A 26,180-nucleotide genomic window follows, 5' to 3' on the forward strand; every position below is an offset into this window, starting at 1 on the left:
GAAAAAATGGATTTGATGTTATTTCTTAAGAATAATAATAAAAATCAATTAAATATATACGAAAATTTCTAAATTCAAATCTTAATCCGTAAAACATCTTCTCTTGTTCCAAATTAAGACTTTCTTTGTAAAAAATATATATATATTTCCTCTCGAATCTAACTTATTTTGAGAGGGACAGGCAAAAAATATGACACCGTCTGTCCTTTTCCCACTTAATGGTTTTTTATTCTTGTTTTCCTTCCATTTCATCTCGGCTAACAGACTCTTAAATATTTGAAGTTAGAATCTTTTTACATCAATGAACCAATGAAAAAAACTTTAGCCCTGATGATAGATTAGTACTGTTGACAGAGACAAGGGAACATGGTTCGAGAGAAACCAAACAAGAGCTAGACTCGGAAAACTTACCGAACATTGTCATTTTCACGAACCCTCGGGACCTCAGCAAGAGCTGACAAATTTCATTTTAGCAATTTATTGGACAAAGGCAAGGTCGGTTCATCTTATCAAGTCTTGCTCATTTCCATCTCTTTCAACCACTCCGTATCAGTTCCCAGGCCCCTACCTCACCTGCTTAAAAAAACATGAAAATAATTTTACTTTTCAGAACCTTTGTTTAATGCAACACTTCAATTAATGGATTTGACCTTACCTGGGGCCCTTTTGTAACTATTTCCAGATGCCAAGTCGCTAAATCTTATCATCCACGTGCACATGGCGAATTCTATGATTGAATTCGAATATTTTATTTATAAAAATTAAATTCCAATTTTTTTTATTGAATAATCCATAAATTTAATATAAAACTTCCCTTCACCTTATTATTATTTTTTTTTTTAAATCTCCTAATTAGCCACTGTTACTAAAAAATATGGTTAAGGACAATCTGATCAGCTAAGGAAAAGACTTGAATAAAATTTTTTAAATAAATTCATAAACAATTTTTTAAAAAATAATTAAATCCAAATATAAATTTAAATTTATAATCAATAAATTAAATATATAAAATTTTAGTAAATTTTAATATATATCTTTTAAACAGACCAGCTGCTCCTTTCTCTATGTCAATGCCCTTAATGGCCAACATTTTGTGCCCCTACAATTCAGAGCAAAAACCAGGCACCAGCCTTCACCTTCTGTAGTCCACATTCCCCAAATTTACATTATTTATCCTGAGCAACCACAACAATAACGCAGTCTGTCACATGCTTGATAGGGCTACTCTCCGACAACCATATCTCAAGGGCTGGCATTATCTCAATAATTTATACAACATGCCTTGAAGTTGAAACCAAACATATAATAAAACTTGACATAATTCAATGATCCATTCCCCCCCCCCCCCTTCCCAACCACTTTCCAGGTCCTGTTTCAATTAAAATATGCAACTAAAATGCTTGCAAAACAATGGGTTAAGCAGAATAACACAGTTAATTCAATCATGTTCAGGATTACAGATAATGTCGAGGTCTTTCACCATACAAAACACACAAGACAAAAGCTCAACAAACCATGCACTTTACAAACTGAAGATCCTTCGTGGGAACAGGGACTTGTCCAGATTTTATACTGATTGAATCTTAAAATTACTCACAAACGCTAGGCCTTGATGGTTTTATAACTTTTAGTAAACTAAAAACAAGACTTACATGATATGAATTCCCTCGCGAAAGGAAGATAAAACATAGAAAGATATGAAAGCAGATAAACATGATGTCCTACCCACTCCAACATCCTCTCATCTCTTCAGAAAGAATCTTGTAAGTGCTTCTACTTCTCCAGAAAGGCTGCTGCACGGATAGCAAAAATCATGTATAACAGTAGCTAGTTCCGGTTCCTGCATTTTTCCACGGCCCTGGGGGCTGCACACAAAAATGAATGTACCATGAACAGAGAATAATTAAAATGAAACAATTGATGTAGAACCAGAGTATCTTCATATCCTCTAGCCTGAATAAAGCTCATCTTGGACCTAATAGAATGATGATAGAACACAGTTTTTGCTTTGTTATGACAAATGGTGGCCCATTTTCAGAATTGAAAGGACCTGAGTCAACTTAGTAAAGCACTGATTCAAAAATACTTTTTTTAAAGGGAAAAAAGTAGTGGCATTTAGTGAACCTAAAAAGGAGATACTTAAGAGATCAGAAGCCTTATAATCACATTGTTTACTCATGCAAACCATTTTCCTAAAGTAATTAAGAAATTGGAGTCACATAAATTCAACAACTATGTTGTTATAGTATTGCAGATGGAAGGGGCAAGAAGAAATTATGAAGGAATTATATTCATGCATCATTTGAGTTTCTTAAATCTTCAAAGTTTAAACACTACACCATACTTTAGATTTCATAAAACAGTGCCAAAATTTTATGCAAAGGTTTAGAACTTTAGATGTGCAATCAGTAGGTTGAGGCACATGAAAAGGCTTTTGGCAACATAGGAATACTAGTAGGAGAATTCTCTATACTACCAACACGTATATTAGGCATTTCATCAGAACAAATATCTAAATTGTAGAAATGGTTCCCATACTAGCTCATTCCATGACACTCAGTTGATGGATAATAAACACATAAAAATATTTACCGAGTCCAATGGCATCAGAGCTTTTCATGATCCTCAGCCTTTTGCAGGTATCAATAAACATCCTGAAACAAGTACAAAATTTGAATTAGGCAGCAGTGAACTGCCATTATATGAGTAGAAAATTGAGCAATAAATACTAATAAGCTGAACTTCATAATGCACCAACATGTTCTGACTCAGATTAATGCAGGCCATATTGAACTTAGAAATTATTGGGAGTATTAAGATGTGAGCAAAAGAACCATTATACCAAAAATTGGAATCTATTGGGAAAATTATTGCAGGTCAAGGAACATGAATTTTAATTTTTCCTTATTTAGAGATAGAATACATGTTCTGGCCAATGCAATTATTTTACATTTCCTTTTCTGGCTGATGGTCAGCTAAATAAAGGAAAAAAAAGAAAAATTAGTGGTCATACCAATGATTATTATATGCATGCATTATCATTATTACACAATTTTTCTCTAGAGCTAATGAACAAGGGTTCCTTTCCTTTGTCAAGAGCTCCCACAAAAATCTTATAGATACTATATGAAGGATAGTTTGCAGTTTGTACTTGTCCTAAATGATTCAAAGATGTTCTTACCTTTTAGCATTTCTTTAAAAGCTCAAGATAGACCAGAAAGCTTAACAACAGATTGCTACAACAATATGGCAGAAAAAAAATTCTGTTTTGTGTATTGCTTTGGTTTATTCCACTCCTATGAGTGCATTCTTGTATAACCATGCCTTCAGTTAGCATGTTTTTTGCTTCTTCAGAAGTAAAATGGCTGACATTTTGCTAATAACCTAAAAATACATTCTTACAACAGCAACTCAATTGCTTAAGTATGGATAGTGTCATAACGATCAAACTGGCAGGAAGCACAAAATTAGAAGCAAAAATATAGAAAAGGGGGCTTAAAGCTTACTCCCATGGGACATCACCCACAAGCATCCAGTCACCATCTTTATCCTCATAAGTAAGAACATATTCTGATCCATGCAGCAGATCCTTCAGCTTGCTTTCGCTCAGCAGCTCCCTACCCAGGGTTCCATGAGATCCACATTGACCTGAAATCATAGTAAAATAGCAGTAACTGGATCCATGCGAACAAATACTAATCCGTTATTTTATAACAGCTGCGCATGATTTATGTAATATAAAGTCCACAGCCTAAAATCTTTATACAGAAATAGCTCACCTATGGTAAAACAACTGAACATCTTCTCAAGAGCAGAAGACAGCTCCTGATATTTAGAGTAGTTTTTCAAGTCTACTTTCCTCAAATAAGGAGCACCATCCATGCTGACCTTAACAAACAGAGCACCTGGCCCTGCCTTTCCATCTACTTCATCAGTGTTCTTCGAAGTAGTGGCCAATGAGTTCTTCCTGAATGACCGAATAGGAGGCCAACCTACAACCTGTGCCCTGTGAAAGGAGAACAGAGAATTTTCTCATGGTTAAGCCCAAATTTATAACAAAAAACCATGCAATCTTACTTGGTAGCAGGTGCTCCACTGTTAATGTTTGCAGATGTGTTAGGATTGGGCATGGTCTCATTGACAGCGTGAGGCCTGTCCTGTACCACCTTCTGATTCGTGATCTCTTTGGCTTTTGTTGGTTGAGCCCCAAGGTTCTCAAGCACAGAACCTGATTTCAGTCCCAAGTTCGAAGAAGGTCTGGGTGACAGCCTCACATCTACTTTTGAATTAGAATGAAATTTAACCTGCAACATAGATTAGGTACTTTGCATGTTAGACTTGTTAATACTAGTCTAGCTATTCATTAATAGCAGTAGTTCCTACCTCAGAGAACCCATCCATTGCATCGGAGAACCCTCTTTTGTTGCCTGAAACAACAGTCTTCTGTGATGAGGAGCAGTGACCATCACTTGAAGGATGCAAAGGGAAGAGGGGTTTCTCATCAAATTGAGCAGAGCTTAATAAGCAAAGCTCCGGATTTCTTTCAGGTGACTGGGATCCAGGAAGCCCAAGCCTAAGCTCTGTTGCCTTAAGATTCAAACTAGCCTTGCTTCCCTCAGACGAAGGGGAGACAACAGAGCTATCCACGGAAGAACAATCAGACAAGCCCATGTAGTTGCGTTCCGTCAATTCAGAACTTTTCTGGCACACACTATCCATGGAGCCCGAAGAACCCAGTAAAGTTACATTGCTCGGACCCCCTTCCTCCTCCACGCCAAGCAGCGGCGGAGACATCAGAATTCAAAAAACGACACACCCTCAATACTTCACAGCCTGCTAAATTTAAAGATAACCAAATTTATTATTCAAGAATTAAAGAAGCCCAAGCTACATATAAACAGCAATAGCTGGCTACCCCTATTTACAAACTATATTAACAACCGGAACCCATGATTAATTATAAACTATCTCTAACCAAATTAAACAGCAGAAAGTTTTAAATAGATCCTTAAGAAATTAGAGCAGAAACATCATCTTTTCTTTTTCAAATGTTAAAAAATCCTATGAGATAATTAAGAGCAGAAAAACAAATATAAAAGAACTGGCTTATCCAGAAAAAAATTTTCAAGCATTCTTGCAAGTGAAATAATGATAACTTAACTCATAAAATATTAAAAAAAATTGTTTTAATGAAAATCATATCGCTGCAATTTGAAGTATTTTCCGTTAAGTGTTGACAACTGTAAATGCATGCAAAAAATGGAACAATAAACCACACGCACGCGCCAAAAGATGGGGAAAAAAGGGAGAGAGTTTTTAAAGAAGAAATGATAGTGTATAAAAGAAGCAAATAGTTGTAGCATGTTTGTTTGATGAGAAAATGGGTAGAAATTTGGAATTTAAACCTTAGCTTTTAAAGCTTAACTAACATCAAGAGTCAAGAGATGGGTTAGCCTATACTCTTTTAACTATACGGAGAACTAGCTGAAGCGAGATTCCTGCATTTTTTTTTCTCGGTTTTTCCTTATATTTCCTCAATTTTCTTAGGAAACAAACACCAGGTAACAAGAAAGCAATAGCCAAAATAACAAAACGAAAAAGAAAAACTGAAACAAAATTTTCCCTTAGAAACAGAAAAAGGAAAAAGAAAGAGAAACGGAGATGACAGAAAAAAAAAAAAAAACATTACCTGATTGGATTGGTGGATCAGAAACTGAAGAAGAAGATCAAAATCAAACTCTTCCAAAATTTTGTTGCTTTTTTGGTTTGAGTTTTACTTAGAATCAAGCAAAGTAGAGATTTTTTTTTTTTTTCAGAGAGAAAGCTAAGGACCCTCCATTTATCCCAAAGTAACAAAAGCTTATTTGCTGTCCGATGTGAAACTCTATGCATTAAAATAAACAAACTTTAAAAATTATAAAAATCCTTTTGTCTCATAAAAACCACTCTTCCTTTCTTCTTTTTTCTGCCCCCGCTTTTCGCTTAATACTGATTCCTTTATTCTGTTTTTTTTTTTTTTATTTACAAATTTATATTCGATAAATTATTAATGTATAAATTATATATATAATTAATAAATCAGATGATAATAATTTAATAATAAATAAACATTAATTTTTAAAATAAATATATATAAATTAAAAGTTTTTATTTATTAATAAAATATTATTATTTAATTTAATTTATTAATAAATTATCATCATCTAATTTATTAATAATATATTAAATATAATTTTTTTATTTATTATGCAGTTGATATTTATAATTTTTATTTATAATTTTATTTTTATATGAAAATAGTTATTAAATCATTGGATCAACACTAATAAATTTTTAATTTCATAATAAAAAACAACAAAAAATTAAAAATTTCGAGATTAAACCCTAGTCATAACCTAAAAAAAAAAAAAATTAGGCCAACCTGATTGTTAATTTGTTTGAATATATGGTTATTTTCATTCTTTATAGTGGATAAATTACAGGAAAAAAATATTGATAATTTAATTTTCAAACTATAGTGGAAAAAAAATTCAGATGTATAATTTCAACAAAACAGTCGAAAAATAGAAAGAATATAATACATGGAAGCTCTCATGTATGGTCGAAGAAAATGCTCTCTTTCTCATTATGATGTTTCCCATGAGATCATAGGTGGTGGAGAGATTAATCAAGTGACCCACCTTGTCCTTGCCCCAATATGTATTTGTCTTTTTCCTCCAACCGTTTTTATAAATTATGTATATTAATTAATAAAATTATAATTATAATTAATATTTTTTAATATAAATTAAAAATAATTTAATAAATCAAATCAACAAATCAATGTATAATTGAACATAAACCAACATATAATTAAATTATATCCCCACATGATAAGATTCAAAATTGACTTTTTTTTTTAATTTCAAAACCCCATTTTTATCATTGATATCATATATTATTACTTATCTTCTTCTATTTTGGGATTATTTCTCCAATAATTTTTTATTATAATTTTATAACTATTTAATTACAACGAATAATTATACAAAAATTATCACTTATAAATATAAAATTTATATAATTTTAAATTACGTTAAATAAATTATTATCAAAATCATTCTTAAAAAATCATTTATAATAAATTTAAAATTTGAATTCAAGATTTATAATATTTTTTTGTAAAAAAAATCAAATCCACGTGAATTTAAGATTTGGGATTAGAATTGTTCTTACAAAACGTCAGACCACATGTTTAAAATTTGTTGTACGATATGATTCTGTTGTCCAAACTCGAAATTAAATGATGTAGTGAAATACGAGTAGTTGTTACGCAAATGACCCATGCCATCATCTCATTACCTTGTTTTCTTATGTGAACGAACTACCTGCATTTTTTGTGCGGAAAGGGAACATGACACGTGCAAATGCCCTTGCATTTTTTTGGCTTCATGTTCTTCGTGCTCCTGCGTATCTAAGCCAGCATTTTGCTACAATAAAACAGCGGCAAACATGTCTTTTCACGAGGGCATCCCATCAATCACAAACTAGGACGTGTCCCAAATCACGGCCCTTCACGGTCGTTCCCCCTCCCCCCAACAGTTGATTTCACGATATGGCCGATAGGATCCTAGCGAGGGTCCGTCGCTTTCTCGGCAGCTATTCCTATTCCCTCATGCAGGAATAATGAGACCACATAAAGACCATATTACCCCGATTCAACCATGGATTTGATTTTTTTTGAATTTAGAATAAATTTACCATATACTTTCTTTATTTTTAATTAATATTCGCAAGTAATACGATAGGAAGTATATAAAAGAAAAATAAGGGTTTTAGGGCTTTCGAGTTTGAAAAAGTCATATTTTCTAGAAACAAGAGAATAGGCATTTAGGATTAGAATAATAATACATGCTTTTTACAATTAAAAGTATGACATGTGATTTTTTTTTAATTTATAAATATAAGAAAAATTATATTATAATTAAATTATAATCATTGAATAATTAATTAAATAATTAAACTCACATATAATAAAATTTGAAATTAAAATTTTAAAATTTTAAAACTTTTTTTTTTGCAACTAAATTAAAACTTCATTGGTGATATATGACAATCTCTTAATTTTATTTTATAAAATTAAAAGATTTTCACCGTATATTAAAATGAACTGCAATTTAAAACATATAAATGTGTAGATAAAGCATAAATAGTTAATGGGTACATGTTTTTCTAACAAAAAAGTTCAATATATGCAATTTTCTTCTTGCTCCATCTCATTTTTTTTTATTAAATCTAAATTTCTAGTATTCACTACATGAATGGTAGGTGAGAAAAAAAAAAAACAGATGACAGGAAAATAAAAGTCAAAGAAGAAATATGTAGTTTTTATCAAAGTGCAAGTAAAAAAAAAAAGAATTGAAAAAATAAATTTAAAAAATAGACTCAAATATCCATATATATAAGAAATGATAGCATTGTATAAAATTTTTAATTTTCTTTATTTTATTTTATATAATTCCACCGATTGAAAAATAAGTAGTTTATATTGATATAACATATAAATTAAATTTGTGATAAAGGAGAAACATTTACCTTGATGATATAATTATTGATGAAATTAATTTATACAATCATCTTTAAAAAATAATATTTAATAAATTTAAGATCTCAAATTTTATATTTATAATTTTTTTTCTTAAACTATGATTTTTTTTATAAAAAATTACAACAATTATGATTTTTTTGATATTATATACACATAATTTTACCCAAAAAAAAAAGCATTTAAATTTCGATATTGAGAAACAAAAGAAAAATAAGGCTCTTGTTTAGCTAGATCTAACAAATTCAACCACCCCACTCATTGCTCACCTTATATGGTCCTTCTCTTTTAACAAATGGAGATTCCTTTCTCCGTCTGCCCCCACCCCAACCCATGTTACATTGCCAAAAAAATAAAAATTACTAATTTTAATTCTCAACAGTCAAAAAAATATACTCCACTCACATGAATGACCCTAGTGGATCCCATCAACTATTGTCACACGCTCGTAGGCCACCCAATTGGATCCCACCGGTTTCAGCCGAAAGCCTACGTATTTAATCACAGCCCCATTATTTCCACTAAATAGTGGATTCATACCATTTTAAATATATATAGGCAGATTTATACCCTCTCAATAAGTATTTTATTATCTTATTTTTTAATTTTTTTATATTTAAAATTATCAAAATTAAAAATTTAATATTCTATCAATAGACCATGTCATTGATAAAGATATTATCAATTATCACTAATCATACCCTTTTTTATGTTTATTTATGTTTTTTTCTTTTTTTTAATTTTTAATCTACCCCTAATATTATTATATTTATATTTATATAGTAAAAATCAAATTTTATTAAATAATAAATAAATAATAGATTTAAAGTGTGTTTAACACATTGTAAATGGTCTAACCTCTTTCACATACTCAATGAAGTATGTACTAAAATGATTTTCATTTTAGTCTGAAAAATTAAAGGGTGGAATAGGAATTTTGTTAAAAAAAGAAAAAAACTAATTATTAAAAAATTAAAAAAAAAAATCGGGGGAGAGAGAGGGTTTCGAGAGGGGACAAAGAAAAACAGAGTGAAGCGATATGATGATGTGTTGGGGGACAAGAAAGTCGCTTTTAATTTTGGATTGCCGGGTACAGAACACGACATATAACTTCCTTCACTACCTCGCTCTTTTACACCTCACGCGCCAATCTCCGGCACTGCATAACACCTACCAATAAACGATAATGCATAAGAGTGAGAAAGATGTGGAGCCCTCAGGTTGGAGGAAGTTTGATGGTATAATATTGGTATGTCCGTGACGGAAGGCACGCGCGTTGATGTGATTTTTGGGTGGGATATTAATCTTTTGGGGGAGAGGAGATATTTTTTTTACTGGAATATATATACTTTTTAAGAAGAGAAGGATTTAGTAACCATCATTAACTGCCACTAGCTGTTGCACGCTTTGCCCTTCATCCATGCATACATGCGGTATCATGTCCATGGTTTCTTGGCATCGTCATCATCGTCATCGCGCTCCGATTTGCATCGCGTCATTCGCAGGCCATCATCACATTATCATGTTGCTAAACATTTATCATTACGTTAAACATTACACATGCTAAGTTTTTTTCCTTTCTCGATTGATTGATTCAATTAATCCTTTCTCGTGACTCCTTAATTCGGCTTGATTAATGATAATCTTTGGTATTAAAAAATCTCTATTATTAAGAATCAAGTGAGTAAATCATGTCAAGATTGTATATTACTTCCCTCAAAATTAAAGTTATGAAAGTTAATAAAAAATTTTAACATTTTAACATATTTATTTTATATAATTTTTGATAGGAAATGATGTCGAATAGATTAAAAATTTTAATTTCAATATTTTTTGTTTTTGTTATCTTCAAATTATAATTTTTTTGTAAAATAATAAATGATTTATAATTTTTTAAATTTCAAACACGAACTCGTATATATCAAAGAAAGTATATGCATTATACTAAATATATATTAAAATTTATTTATCTTAGTATTTAAGTAATTTTATCAATCAAATATCATTTTTTAAATTGTGACACAATTTATTTATTGTATCTTTAAATGGCTATTGCTATTATTATATGGCATTAGGATAGATACAAAATACTTTTTAGTGGTATAATAATCTAAATTTATTTGATTTGTGTGCTTTATAAATACACATAAATCTTGCTAGTGTGACTAATTACTTTTCTAATATGGATAGTTAAGTTGTTTTATAGAAGGTGATTAAAATTAAACTATTATAATGGATAGTTATTTTAATGATTAATTGAATTAATCATATATTTATTTAAAACGGTAGCAAATGACACAAGGAAATCTCATATTCTCTCAATCGTAAAAATATGGTGAAGAAAACCTTCAAATATTGAATTTTTTTTTTTTTTTTTAAGAATGTATTCATATATTCTTGGCGGAGAAGAAAATTTGTGTTGGATGCCCTATATTTCAGCAGATATTTCGGGATTTGTCTTAGGAAAAAAAATGGTATAAAAAATAAAACCTCAACCATGAAGATAATGGATTTTTTTTTTTTTTTTTGGTAATAGTTTAATTCCAAAGGGTGGTAAAAAAGTGGGCATCAGCCCTATGAGGCGAGCCTAGTAGTGTTAAGGCTGTTGGGCCTCTTTAAGTATTAACAAGCCTCATGGCCATGGGATTTTGTTCTTTTAATGATGTAATATTAATATTAATAAAAGAAATATAAAAAAAAAATTTCTAGCCTTTTTTTTTTTAAACAATTTAACTTAAAGTCAGAAATGTTGATTGTTCACTCACGGACTCACAGACTTTATCGTAAATTTTTAATGGTGAAAAGGCTGTGGCTGAGCTTGTCTGCAGTGTCTTCATTGTTGTTTGTCAATTTGGCAGAGCTTCTTTTTTTTTTTAAAACAAATTGGCAGAACTTGATTTTATGATATAATAAATAAACTTGCTTTTTTTTTTTTTTTTGAACAAGGGCTTGGGAGTAGCATGGGAATAATTTGAGACATTTCATAAGTATTGGAATCGAACTTTAATTTTGTTAAAAATCATTTTTTAAAGAAGGTGAATGAATCATTTTGTATATTCTACAAATAAATTAAAAAATTATAATATGTTTTTTTTTTTTGTTATATTATTTTTTTAATTTTTTTATATATTTTAAAAGAATATATGTTATCGTATTAATTTCGTTGATAAAATTTTAAAATTTCACTAACGATTAATGAGATAATTTTTTTTATAGAATTAAGGATATGATAAGAACAATTTTGTTAGATGTGGAACATTTAAATCATATTTATTGATTTATTCAAAACCTATTTTGTATATTAACATAATAATTCATGAAATATTTCATTGCCGTTAGTTTTGATTCAAACATAACAAAAAATGAAAATACATTTAAACAATAATTAAATTCTCCCAACTTTCTTAGTTTTTACCAAGTAAAACTTTTCTCCAGGAGATTTCTCTTAAATTTGTTTCATTATAGAAAGGATTAAATGTGGAAAATATGATTTAATCTGAAAATTTATTGATGTTTACAAAATACTGTAACAATGAAATTGTATTCATGTGGGGTTTTTAGTTTTTTTTTTTTTAATGAAAAATTTCATTATAGAACAAGTCCATAACTATAAAATATCATCTTAAAAAGTTTTACTTCTTACTCAAATCAGATTGAACGATTTAAAAGTGGTATTTTTTGACAATTGAGTACTGAAATATCTTTCATACAAATTAGGATTAGTAATCCATTCCAAGACCTGGAGTTTAACATTTTCCCATGAATCATCAATTAATAAGAATCAACAGTTTTTCAAGAATCATTTTATTTTTCGAAATCTCAGATTTCGCGAATCATACGTACTCATTAATGTTAAAGATCAAGCTACTAGTACAACATTATGGCGTAATCCTTGGACCGACCAATCAAAGACATGCAAAAATGGCATGCTATCATCTTTAACAGCTGGATGCATAATCTGATCAGACATGCAAAGCATACATTTACATCTTTTCTTTGTTTGAAATGTTTTGGTGTGTTCTAATATCCATACGTAATTCTCTCTATTTCTAATCACTAGGAACGGGGGATGTATAGTTCAATGGCAAGTAGTAACATACAATTTTAGTAAGTAATTTACGCGTAATAAAACGGCACTGGAAGAGATGGAGGTTTCTGTACTGTTATGGTCATCTTTTCTGTTGTCGCTGGCTCACATGCACAAGCCATTGCTATGAACCTTGGGACCTGATCCCCCTGGCGTCAAAATCGGCAGGCTCTGCCCTGCCATTTTTTGCTGCCTTGGCTTCTGTTTCAAGCACTCAAATATAAGTACACCAACAGGTAGTTTTTGCTTAAGCAATAACAATATTTGCAGTACAAGAATTAATCAAGGGAGAGAATCAAAAAGAGGGAGGAATGCCATTACAGGAGATTCAACTTGAACGTCATCCTGATGATCATCAGAAGATTCGAGGATCAGGACCCGAAGATTGTACCAGTTGAGGTAACAAATAAGAAACCCGCTTATGCAAAAAAATAAGATCAAAAGAAGGGATAAACCGAGAGGAAACCCTATGGATGGCCTACTTGACAATTCTTCATTCTCCATCGTTCTTTTTTTCTTCTTCTTCTTCTACCTTCATGTAAATCATGATACCTAAATGAAAAATGGGAAGAAAATAGGTAGCTGGCTAGTAGGTGCAAAATCTCTAGAGCGGATAGTGGTGGGTTTTGTTTTTGGTAAAAAAAAAAAAAATCATTGAAATTCATGGAGTATACATTGGTGGGTTGCCGAGAGTTGGGGCACATCAATTTTGGACGTAGCACTTCATCAAGTACGGAATTTCCAGTTCTTACAATTTGTTGAATCTCTACATTGTTGGAGAGAATAAACTTCAAAGAAATTAGAGATGAGTTACAGTCTCTTATTTTTCGACTAATAAATTATAATTTAATTAAACAACTAAATTCTTACAACTTCAATTTAGTATTTTAAAATTTCAGAACCCACATTAAATCAAGATCTCCTTGCCACAATTAATATTAATCAGTGAGAAAATTTGAATTTTCAAAGTCAGGCAGAAAAATTGAAAATTTGATTTCCAATTTCCAAGATGAAGATGTTTTGTTGACAGATACATGCAATGCATAATGATGAAACTTTACTGATAATATATTGAGTGACCTTTGTATTTGATTCTTTGTATATTAGTTTCAAGTCTTTTTTATGTCCAATCAACGATCATCCATCAATTCGGCTGCTTCTGCATTCCACTTTCGACCCAAAGTGGGGTGTGCAATCATTTGGTATGTAATATATATATTTACATCTAAGTAAAGGAATTGCCAGGTGGAGATGCAAAGTCACGGTCAGTAGAAAATTTTACCTGGTTTTGATGTTTCTAGGGATCCATGGAAAACAGGGTGCCTTACAGTAACAGAGCTGCAGTTCAGAGCAATTTTGGTGCTAAAACGGTAATTCCATCGCTCTGCAAATTACTCTAAAACTATCTCAAATTGAGTCAAGGCAAACTTATTAAGTTGCCAGGACATGAATTGCTAGCAGCCGAAAGGCTAAGAAAGATCACATAAACATGGTTATTTAACCAATCCTAGTGGCATTATTATATGGATCCAATTTTTATTAACTCAATCAAATTCATTAACATTGTTATATAGCAAGTCAATTCAAATTTTGGGTTTTTTTTTCCCCAGAAAAAAATAGCATTTTCATTTCGCTGAAACGATCAATATTGATACAGGTACACAGTCTCAGATGTAGTAGCTAGCTGGTAAGGTATTTTTGATTGCATTGTGATTGCATAATTGGCCATCAAAATTTTCATGATTTGATAAAGGATGATGCTGCTGTAGGTCTTGTGACTTGGGCCCTATATATTTTTTTTACCAACAGACTGTTTTGGGCCTTCTAGACCTAATTTCCTAAACTGCTTCTTAAATTGATTTCATTTTTTTTTAATAATTAAGACAGTGAGAGATAGAATTATTATCAAGAATTCAACATTTTACTATTGATGGACATTAGTACCATGCAGTGCCATTTGATTATTCCGTTGGCTGCTGAGAATGGGTAGCAAAGCTAGTCTAAATGCAGCTATTGTTTTGATCCACAAAATTTTCTTCCCCATTTTGGCTTGCAAAATAGTTGAATATAATTCCAACAGAAGCATTTTCACAAATTACATCATGGTAATCTGATGTAATATTTTTCTTGCATATTATCAAGCTAATGAATGGAAGTGTGCAGTGCTGTGAAACAGCTTTATTTAAGTGATTTAGGAACAATTATGGCCTTGGATTTTAAGAGAAGTAAACAAAGGATTGAGTGATAGAAGAACTGAATTAGCAGTTATTATTAAAAAAACTTCAGCTCCAGATGCTGGAATGTTATTACTATTGTCAAAGATTTTTTTTTTTTGGCTCTTTTAGTTCTGTTCTACAAATTAAATGTACTCTAATCTCTTTTTGCTAGATGGATCCTGTTGCCTGCGAAACAACTCAGCACCTTCCTATCAACTCCGAGGAAATCTCTCAGCTTCTTCCTGCTGTTGGGATCTTTATCCAGCAATTGGTATTAATAATTGTGCCTTTCCAGAAAGTTTGTCCTCTTTTTGCGTCACATCAGAGGATTTCACCAATCAGAGTTTGCAAAGTGAGATAAGGGTCATATCAAAGCTCCAATCACAAATTCTCTATGTAGACATAAATTCGATAAAGCACGGTCAGAGAAGACAGCCTGATTTAACATTTAGTACAAAAGACCAGTAAAACTTATCCTTAGAATAAACAAATCCTGTTTTCTTTATATATATTTGTGTACTGTGTTACTACTAGCTCTATGGTGGTCCACTACTAGTTAAGCCTAGGGTACCTATTCTTTAATTGTATCTTTGGACATAAAATTTCATGCTTCCTTCAAAAAAACGTAGGGCATTCTTAATATGTTCTTTGTCTAATTTGCTCTCAGTTTTCAGGAATCAGGAACATGTTATTGTAATCTAGGTTAAAGTTTTCAAAAGCTGCATTTTTTGTTATCTTATGGCTTGCCCTGTTGCTTGGTTTGCACTCCAGAATCAGGTCTCTTGGCTCACGTTCGCAGACAGAATTGCTTGCAGGATCCCAAAAAATCCGCTCAGATTCATCTCAATGGTGTCCATTTTGGAGCTCTACTCCTTGTCATTGAGTATCAGCATATGTCAACAGCATTCTGTCATGTAATATGAACATTTTTCATCAATAATATTCATTAAAGTCAACTTGTTTTTTCAAAGAGTTGTCTCAGCATGAAAAATCATGAGATACTTGCAACTAACGTCTGAAAGCATTATGGCAATTGTTGATGCTGTAAAAACTTTGCTTAAGTTTTCTAAAACTTTGGGAAATATATGCCAAAGCTATCTGATTCATGGATCTGAATGCTTCAGTTTTTACAGGCGGCAAACACTGGCAAATGCCACTATCCTGTTCTTGATTATAGCTCTGATGCTGATGAATCTGACAATTCAGTTTATCATATGTATGTTGTGATTGCATCATATTCATCAGCACATGGAAGTAAAGCTAAAGGAATGAAAGTCAGTGAGTTTAGCTGTAGTACACAATCTTTATTTGTATTCTTGCTCATAATTTTAGTTTACCGCAGGTGAAATTTTTTTACTGCGGGTGAACCTCATTTGTCAAAAATGCTGTTTCCTTTTGTTGCATCAGTTATCTGCTTTAAATCTTTTGATTGAAAAACCCCAAGATTCCGTGTACAATATGTGCTTGCGCATATTTTTTCCAGTTGTATAGCTGTAGAATGAGTTGATAGCTTGCAAATGGAACTATCAGATACTTGTTATGAGAAAAAAAAGCAAAAAAAGTTGTTTTAACTGCGGAAACTCACTGCCCCACTCCTACCTGCTGAGTAAAAGAGAATGGAGAAAAAGTAATTACCTTTTCACCTTTTCCATTGTGGAAAATGGTAGCATTGCTTTTTCAAATGATTTACAAATGCTAAATCTATTATTAGAAAGCCATTTTTTGCATCTGAAAATTGTGTGCAAAAGAATCTTAAAACATTACTAACCCACTGTTGATAAAGTATTGAACTCTTTGTTCGGATTTAAATTTTAAAAACCTTGAATACTAAAAAAAGGCCACTAAATGTTGGATGAAGAAAAGGCTAACAAAGAATTTTGCATTAACATTGAAGCAATTATTACAAAGCTCTGAAGACTAGAATTTCACTTATTTAAGAAGGCAAAAATTACTCACAATCCTTCACTTCAAAAGCTCAGTGAAATAACAGAGAATTTGGAAGCATATAAAAAATTCACCAGAATTTGCTTCTTTTGTAGTCCTTTAATTTTGTTCATACAAACATCTTCCTCCATAGCCAGCATTTTTAAATAATGCCTGCTTTATGTCGTCAGAACTTATTAATGATTTCTGTTCCAAGTCCTGCAATGTTGACCAGAATGTATGTAAGATTGCAAGTTAAAAAGTTACAGAGGCTTAAAATGAAAGCGATTCAGAAACAAACTAACAATATTTTTTTTTTTGTTTACCTCTGAGCAAGATGCTTGCATTGCAAAATCATTGAAACAGCTAATAACACATTGTTGAATCTCAAGGCCAAATGTTTCCAAGGTTTTTATAGTTGATAACAACAATCCTGGTTGCCCTGCACAACAAATCTCAATTCTTGTATCCTCATTTCTTCTTTCCACCTCAAACTGCACGAAACAGGTATAGGAATTTAATTCAGGATTTGGGCATTTTGAAATAATGGTGCAGAAGAATCCAATACCTTTGGTGTGTTTCTCACTAAGATTTCATTTGGTTTTACATCCTTGAAAATGTGAGCCATGTTTAACCCATTTGAACCAGCTTCAATTTCTTGCTGCAAACTTTTGATCCTCTCCAGGAGCTCTTTCGTGTAATCTATAGTATCTCCAAGTATGGATGTCCTGTCCATCTGTTGAAGAGCAATGGAAGCAAAACCAGATTAGACCCCCATAAGAACTTGCATTTTGCGCAAGGAATATGACAATATGTGCTGATTTGAAAATTTTCATGGAAGTTTCATTGCTATTTACCTTGCTTATCTTAGGAACAATCGATCTTAACATCGAAAGACGGTCATTTAGCCGCTTTCTTCTCCTTCTCTCTGCCATTAGATTCTTTGAAGGCTGCCCCTCCAACTTCTTCGCTCGATTCTTGCGGTTTATACAGGCTCCAGTGTTGAAAACTGGTGCTGCAGGTGATTGGATACGCTCTGGTTTGCAAGTAGCTTGGACATCCAACTTGTGAAGTTCATCTACAAGGAAGCCTGATTCGTCTTCCTCCACCATATTCAACGAGTAATCTTCTTGAACTGGAAATGGGGGTGTATCAAATGTGTTATTTGATGAATCTGTTACTTGTAGTACAGAGAATTCATCACCAAGTGAACAATAGACTTCATTGAAGTTGTAATTGAAGTCCTGCTCAAAAGGCACAGATAATTGTTGACAGAAAGAATTTGGAACAAAACTAGCTGCAGGGTTCTCAATATCAAAGCAATCAAAGTTCCAGCCACTAGAGAAAATCTCATTCATTTCTGTTGGAATTGTGTCCCAACTGTCTCTTCTGAAAGCTAATAATTCCTCCAAGAAACCTTGTTCATAAATCTGATCCATCTCCTTTTCTCTCGGGAATGCTATTATTATTAGGACTTAGGAGATGCCTTGAGACATTCAAAGTCTCACCAAGTTGAAGAATATATATAGCTACACATGTAAAAGTGGGTCGAAAATAAAATATTCAATATATGATTTTGGTATGAATTATGTTGTAGTTATTAGCCCTCAGAGTACTAAGATTGAAATGGAATCTGCTTTTCCATACTCTCTTTCTATGAGGGGGATTTCATGTCTTTTTCACCGAAATCCTCAAAATTTTTTTTTGAAAAACGTAATATTTTAATTGGTAATTCCCCTGAAAACTTTGACCCATCTACTGATATTATTATTTGCCTTAGGCCATCCCATATGAACATGTAAAGCCAGCCTTCTCTCTCTCTCACAGTTTGACACAAGCACAAAATTTGCCGATCTGGGTCCCATTTCCTGCTGCCTCTAGAATTTGGCTTAGCTCACAAATTCAAAATTCGTTGTTGGGTGTGTTTTTGTTCTTTCCTGACGTCCTTTTCTTGTCACTAATGTTGTTATTATCAGCCTCGTTTTGTTTTTGATTATACATAATCAAGTAAGGCATAAGTACTGCTACACATCTCTCATGTTCATCATTTTAGAACATAGGAATGGTGACATCCATCCCATTCTCAGTTTCCCTCATCTCACCTGGCTGAAAAAATAATGGGATTTTTTTAAACATGATCAGGAACCTGAGGCCAATTTACAAAACTTCAAGCGAACTGTTTCTTAAAGGGATTGGTTTGGCAGCTGATATGCAAAAGGCTTTAATCAGTGCATGGATACGTAGAATTGTAGACTCCATAGTCTAGTCATTTTATTATGTAGAACAGATCAAGGTTAGAGGAAAAGATTTAGACAAAATTTTTTAGGTGAAGTTTGTAAAATTCTCTGGTAAAAATGATTAGTTAAAAATTAAAATTGAAAATCAAAATTAATAAATTAAAAGATCTTATCACATAGATTAAGTGAAAAAATTTAATAAATTTTGATATATATTTATAAGTAGACATTTAAAAAAAATGTTAACAAAATATTTACCATTAAATAAGTATCGAATAAATTTAAATTATAAATAATATTTTCAATAATTTTTTATATATTATTGATTTTTACATTAAATTCTATCAAATTATCGATTTAAATTTTTTATTAAAATTTTTATTAAATCATTTTTAAGAAGAAATTTCACTTAAAAGAACCTAATAATGTAATTTTTATCATAATGATCACAAAGAAGGGCAGTAATATATTTCTAATTGCACAGTTCTAGGTATATATATTTCATACAGGAAAACTTTTATAGGCCAAATATGTTTGATAACATATACTACTAAATAATTTTTTTTTTCAATTTAAAAATTTGGAAATAATAAGTAAACTTTATAGATGAAAAGAAAGTTACTTTTTATTATAGTATAAACGGTACAATGAATCTGTGTGCTGCTGACTGAAAGGAAAATTGATGAAGCAATTGCAATTCCATTGTCGTTATCAGTGAAATTTCAAGAATGATTATAAGAGAAATTATCACATCCATTCATTTAGAATGAAAATTTTTTTTCTTTAAACTCTATTACTATTAATAAAATTAACAAAATGACACATGTTATGCTTGTAATAAAAGCATAATTGCATGTGGAAAATGATGCCTTTAATCATAGATTCTTAGCAGCCATGGTAATAGTGACTAACTTTAAATTAAAAGAAGGAAATGAAGGTAAATTCTTTCCTTAGCTAATTATGGAAAAAGTCTGTAATTTTAATTTAGGTTTTTTTTGGACACTTTTTTATATATTTTATTTAAGAAAATAAAAAAGCTTTTGGGATTTAAAAGTAAGTGTTTTTTAATTATAAAAATATATAATTTTTTAAATGAAAAAAACACATAATTTTACTTTTATATAGATTAATTATTATATGATTTACATCTTAATTATTTGTCATTGTTTCCCAAACGAAACAATTAAAAAAAGGGTTAGAGGATTAATTATTAAATAAAAACAATTAATAAAAAGATCAAATTAACCGATGCTTATAAGTATTGATTAAAAAAAGTTACATTTAAAAATTATTTTTACTAAATTAAAACTTATATAAATTAATTATATATTTTCTTAAATATCAGCTTAACCATTAATTAAACACATTATTATTTCCCTTAATAAGATTATTAGTCGGTTTAAACTTTAAAGTACTGTAGCAAAGTTGAGATATCAACCACGATACGTGTCTCAATCTCACATCCCCACGTGTAACTGTACGGAATCTACCTCGTCAAGAAACACAGCCAACAGCCTACAGGTCCATGAGTCATTCCCATGCATGTTCTAACCAAAACATTGGGAAAAAAAATAATAATTTAATTTAAATGCTAATTAAAAAAAGAATAAAAACCAACTATACCTTTCCATCTCTCTCATTTTTTAGTATTATTAAATTAATAATTAATTCAGAGAGCTTTAATTAAATATAAATTTTATAATGAAAAAAAAAATTTTTCAACAACTTATATTTTGTCTAAACAGAAGAAAAGAAAGTTTTGTGTTTCTTTTTTTTTTTTTTTTGTAAGATGTAATGTCAAATCAATAAGCAAAAGAAGAGATGTTTTTGTTTTGGTCGACATACTATATGCATGTATATAATTTCTTTCATTTTGAATGTCTTATCGATCTATCAAAGATCATCACGGATGAAACATTATTATTTCACTTTACTCTTTCCTTTTTACTCATTTTGTTTGAAAAAAATTGTTCTCCAAAAATCCATATGTATATTTCAATTCTTCGTTGTTTTTTTTTTTTTTAACAAAAGAGTTTATAATTTGAAAATAAAAAATTAAGATTACAAGTATTAAAATTTACATTTTTACATGTTAAATATGATCTTTTAGATTATATGAATCAAGTTAAACTTCAAATTCAATTCTTGATGTTTGATTTGTTTGATTTTGTATAGGCGATATGTAACGTATGAAAGCAATAAATAGATAAGTGAGGCTTATCAGCTAGTTGTTTCATGGCATCTTTCGTTCAAGACATGCATTAATGTTGTTTCTTGGCATCTTTCCTTAGTTATTAAAATTAAAAATAATAGTCAAATTGAAATGATCAGTTAAAAACTTCATTAATGCGATAATAAAATTACAAATTCAAACAAATTTATATACATAATATCTCTTTCAATTAGATACAATAATAAAATAAAAAAATTTAAAGATAAATTAAAAATAAAAAAACTCTATTATTAGCTTCTTAATTTGTATATATATGGGAGTGTTTCATCTTTTAATTGATGATTTGACTGATAACTGGCCATTGACAACCAAAACCATTAACTTGTCTGTTGTAACCTATGATCAACCTATTAGTCCATATTCCCCCATCCTTTTTTTCTCTCTTTTTAATAGCCTTTCTTTGATACTTATATCCTTTTTAACAGTTGAAATTATTGTAATATGATTCTAAACAAAATAAGCAGGAAGTAGAGAAAAGGTTTTTTCTTCTTCTTTTTTTCTCCTCTTTTTATTAGATACATAGAGAGAAGATGCATGATTTCAATATTAAATTTACTTTTGTTCAGATAGATTTGAACCAATATTGTTAATATTTTGGATTGAAAAACAAGCATATCATGTTGAATGTTAAGATTTGAACCAATATATACTCAAATTGGATTTCTTTAATGGGAGAAAGGTTAAAAGAATACGTATAATATATATTAGCTTTTAAACTCTACAAGCAAGTTACCATGTTGAATGTTTTATCATATATTATATTAATCAATGTTATTAATAATTATTGATGCATCATTATATTTGAATGTATTATTACGCATCCATTTGTAAAAATGTGAATTCAACAATAGTGATAAAAGCGAGATCCTAGCTGACATTTTGTTTAGCTGTTCCACCACACTATATTCACAATGTTTTATTAACCTCATGAACTCACAAGCCTCTTTTTTAGAAATGGGTTTCTGATACTCCTGACTTGGCACTGCCATAAAATCTTTCCCATTCCCTTCTTTCTCTCTAACTTTTACTTTTTGCTTTCTGACCTTCTCTAACATTTATGAAGAATAACACCTTCCACTCTTAGTCATGTCGCCTGCACCAATTATGTTTGCAGTATCAGAATTGCTCGACACATCTTCCCTATTAAATCTTGGTGTTACAACATCACAGTTGTATTTTTAAGGGATTGCTTTATTACTCTGGTATGGGAAAAAACTAAGGATTTTGAAGGTTATAACTGATTTAGATGTGGGTTGATTCTCCACTAGCTTTGACTTCCTATAATATGTTGTTATTAGTTTTGGGGCAAGCCTTGGAACCTGTTCGATGGTAGATATTTTTGCATTCATTGAGCTATCTTTGTCCTCGTATAGCTCAACTTGGAATAAGTCTATCAACTGCTATAATACTTGACAAAATTGATCATAGTCTTCGATTGAATACCTCATGGCTCCTTTATGATATTTACACATTTGAGTTAGGTTATGCTTTTCATGGTAAGAACGTGGATCTATTAGATACAACATATTTACCTCGAATAAGGAATTAAACACCTTGGCTAAATGGGTCTTGATCTTATCCATTTTTCTTTTGATTTAATTGGCTTTATCTTTATGTATGACATTAATTATTGCTCTAGTATAGGTTGGCAAATGATTATCATTTACATTAAGTGCCATTTTTCTTCAAAGCTTATTAGACCTTTTTTTTTATCAAGTTTTGTATTTTATGTTTCAAAGAGATGTAGTTCTTAGTAGAATGGCCTATAACCACGTAGTGATAATCACAACGAGCATTTGGGTTATACCATTTAGAGAAAAGTGATTTCATGAGATCTACATGAATACGAGCTACTAAAATTTTCTCATTGAACTGTGGGAGTAAGTCTATATAAGGCATGGGGATCAAGTTAAATGTGACTTTTTCCTAATTATTTTGTGGTGCTCTTGAATTATTTGGCTGGGTATTTGATTTAAGGGCAAATCTTGCCTAGGGTATAGTAGATGAGTTGTATATGTGAGCGGATGGTTGTGGTTGAAATGTGGATTGGTAAACCTGCTGGTATGATAGTTGATATGAGCAGTGGGTAGCGACTACTTGGGCTAGATACATGGGTTAGTTATAAAAAAGAACATAACCTTTGAACTGTTGGCCCTTATAACTCACAACATGAGCTTTTTCTTCTTTCTTCTTAGGTAGGGCACCTTTTTTACACTAGTTATCTTTCCTCTATATAACTTGCTTTTCTTAATGGTATTTTCAATTATCTCACCTGATATAACCATGTCGATAAAGTTTTTCATAGAATTTTCTATTAATCTTTCATAATAAGGAGGCTTAAGAGAATTGACAAAAAGCACTATTACTTCTTTCTTTGTAAAAAGGTGAAAGGTGGTTTAACTTGATAACCAACATCCCTCAATCTTTGGGCATATTGCTTGAAACTTTTTGTAGCTTTTTTTTCATACTTTGTAAGGAGAGACAGTCTGGCGCCAAGTCTATTATGTGTTTATATTAGGTTACAAATGCTTTTGGTAAACCATTTCATAAACGGATGAGGACTTAGTCTAACTACACATACTATCTAGTCACGAAGCCTATCAGGCTATCTTTAAATACATGCATCAATAATTTTTTATCATGAGCATAAGTAGTCATTTTACGATAATATATGGTAATGTGGGTTATCGAGCACTTAGTCCTATAGTATTTTTTAAATTCAGGGACTTTAAACTTTGGTGGAATAATCACGTCAGGGACTAAATATAGTTGGGCTACATCCATAGAGCCGAAATACTCCATACCTTTAATGGCCCAAACTCTTTCCTCTAAAATGTTCATTTTTTGCTGGGAGCTTAACTCTTTTATTACCTTAGAGGTTTTTGCTTTCAACATCTCATTCTCTTTAAAGTCATCAAAATCGGATATTTCAATTGGGTCTACTATCTTTACCCCAAAGGTGGCGTTAGTGTAACTATGATATGGCACTTCAAAATATGTGTAAGCATATGCCTTAGAAAATGGCATGGGTAGGGCTTATATCTTCTGAAAAGATTGACCTTGGTTTGGACTAAACCTATAAGGGTATAAAAGATCCATAATATCTTGTCTTTCACTCAGATTGGGGGTCTCATTACTGTCTTACCCTTATCTAATTTTTTTAACATTTTCATCATCTTTGTCAACTCTCTTTTTATTTTTTCTTGAGCTTTCTTGATCTTGTCCATACGAGTACTTTGTTCTTGTTCCATTTGTCTTGTTCGCGATCGAGTATTATATGGGTGATTTACAGGTTAGCTTGAGTTTATTGATGGTCGAGCTATCTTTGAATATTTAATATCATATCTCAGAATTAGCAAGTTTATATGACTATCTTATAAAAACCTATGATGATTATTTTGTTAAATGCAATGACTAAGAATGCATGCTTGTAAAAAAAAAATTTACCTTAAAACAATGTTCAACCAAAAGATTTTATTTATTCTAAGAACTTTGTTTATATAAAATTTATCATCCTAGAATTATAATCGTAAAATCGCTTAATCTACTCATACTGATCTCTCGCTTTCTCAATAAAGTTCAGCAAACACTATCTATGTTTCCCTATTGAGGCCACCACCTGCTTCAGTGCTTCTGTTTTTTCAACCGTTTCTCTTGCCTTACATACCCCTTTGCAAATTTAGGTTGTTAAGTGCTCAATATACCTCTGTTTCCCTAAGTTTTCTGTTTTGCCATACCATATTTGGTATGATAATTTTGTATGCTTTATACAATAATATAGTCTTCTTGTTCATTTAATCTTTGTCTCAATATGGTTATGTAACTGTTTAGCATATTATTTTTTGTTTGCACCTCAATTTTTTTTCCTCTAATTTAGTATATTCTTGCTTCAAGCGTTTATTCTCATTAGTCAGTTCAGCAATTGTTATCTACTTGGCTTTTACCTTCACACATAATTTTTGGTGTAGCTATGCTAAATTTTTTATAGCTGTATCATGTTCTCTAGCAATTTTGTAAACTTTGACTTACTATTTTTTAGCTTTATCTTTCTATTGATCTTTCTACTCTTGAAGCTTTTGGATATCTTACTTTAGCTTCTCTTTTTCAGTTTCAAACTTTTTTTTCATAAGCTTTAATTATGATAGTATCTTTTTAAGCTTTTCTTTTGTTGGTTGTTGAAAGTCTTTAGGAGTGAATACGACTTTTTTTCCTCATCTTGCTATTCAGACCAAGTACTCATGAGTGACTTTATCAGTAAAAGGTTTAAGGCTCATTCTGTGAGGATTTTTTTCACGCTTTAATCACATCATTCATCTTTTGAAATATTTTTGGCTCACTGTAAGAAAAATCTGACTGACGAAGTTTTTGTGTCATGAGAATGAACTGTTCTACCCTAAACTATCTTCTCACTAGAAGTGGTGCATAACTTGTTGATCCCATAAACTTAAAAGTGGAATCACGATCTTGTTTTCACACTAATAATGCATGGATTTTTTATTCATCTATGAGACCGACCATCTCACCTTAGTGTTCATCAACTTTTGTAAGAAAGCTACCCACTCTCTTTTAAACTTTAGTTTTGGTCACTTGCTTTCACAGAATTTTTTAATTGGAACTTGATTACGGAAGTAAAGCTTTGAGAATGCATTTTTCTTACACTTGAAGTGACTTTTCATTCATAGATACAATAGCGATATACAACCTATGAAACATCTTCCGTTCTAACGATAATAACTCAATGATCTAATAGTTTCTGTCAGTATTATCATTGAAGGGTTGTAGCCATTTATCATATTTTTGAAGAAGTCAACCACTGATATCTCAATATAACCCAAAACCTTTAAAAAAAATTACCATTTCGTATATGACTAAGGCAAACACATCTAACCCCTGCTCTTCA

The 26,180-nt window shown here is 31.0% G+C and overlaps 2 protein-coding genes and 1 pseudogene across 2 annotated transcripts; all 3 read right to left on the bottom strand.

The window, feature by feature from the left end:
• Positions 1-1,415: 1,415 nt before the first annotated feature.
• Positions 1,416-5,866, bottom strand: LOC111315501 (auxin-responsive protein IAA9-like). Its single transcript, XM_022917271.2, has 7 exons — positions 5,690-5,866; positions 4,384-4,833; positions 4,078-4,304; positions 3,780-4,006; positions 3,507-3,648; positions 2,593-2,654; positions 1,416-1,865 (listed from the first exon to the last, which is right to left on the bottom strand). The coding sequence occupies exons 2-7, from the start codon at positions 4,792-4,794 to the stop codon at positions 1,828-1,830; spliced, it is 1,107 nt and encodes a 368-aa protein (XP_022773006.2). The 5' UTR covers positions 4,795-4,833; positions 5,690-5,866; the 3' UTR covers positions 1,416-1,827.
• Positions 5,867-12,460: 6,594 nt separating this feature from the next.
• On the bottom strand, positions 12,461-13,467 carry LOC111315110 (uncharacterized protein At5g65660 pseudogene; annotated as a pseudogene).
• A 3,270-nt stretch (positions 13,468-16,737) lies between these two features.
• Positions 16,738-18,503, bottom strand: LOC111314915 (transcription factor bHLH93-like). Its single transcript, XM_022916531.2, has 4 exons — positions 17,668-18,503; positions 17,379-17,546; positions 17,137-17,304; positions 16,738-17,029 (listed from the first exon to the last, which is right to left on the bottom strand). Exons 1-4 carry the CDS (start codon positions 18,247-18,249, stop codon positions 16,931-16,933), a joined length of 1,017 nt encoding a protein of 338 aa, XP_022772266.1. The 5' UTR covers positions 18,250-18,503; the 3' UTR covers positions 16,738-16,930.
• Positions 18,504-26,180: the final 7,677 nt, after the last annotated feature.

This window comes from Durio zibethinus, chromosome 20 (genome assembly GCF_047325235.1).
Source record: "Durio zibethinus cultivar Kanyao isolate XHJ-2024 chromosome 20, ASM4732523v1, whole genome shotgun sequence".
Lineage (NCBI taxonomy): Eukaryota > Viridiplantae > Streptophyta > Magnoliopsida > Malvales > Malvaceae > Durio > Durio zibethinus.

Coding starts and splice junctions, on each gene's coding strand:
- LOC111315501 (XM_022917271.2), bottom strand. CDS start 4,794: ATGTCTCCGCCGCTGCTTGGCGTGGAGGAGGAAGGGGGTCCGAGCAAT. Junction 4,305..4,383: donor CAATGGATGGGTTCTCTGAG/GTAGGAACTACT, acceptor TCTATGTTGCAG/GTTAAATTTCATTCTAATTC. Junction 2,655..3,506: donor GTGGGTGATGTCCCATGGGA/GTAAGCTTTAAG, acceptor TACTTGTTTCAG/GATGTTTATTGATACCTGCA.
- LOC111314915 (XM_022916531.2), bottom strand. CDS start 18,249: ATGGATCAGATTTATGAACAAGGTTTCTTGGAGGAATTATTAGCTTTC. Junction 17,547..17,667: donor TTGTTCCTAAGATAAGCAAG/GTAAATAGCAAT, acceptor GCTCTTCAACAG/ATGGACAGGACATCCATACT. Junction 17,305..17,378: donor TAGTGAGAAACACACCAAAG/GTATTGGATTCT, acceptor TGTTTCGTGCAG/TTTGAGGTGGAAAGAAGAAA.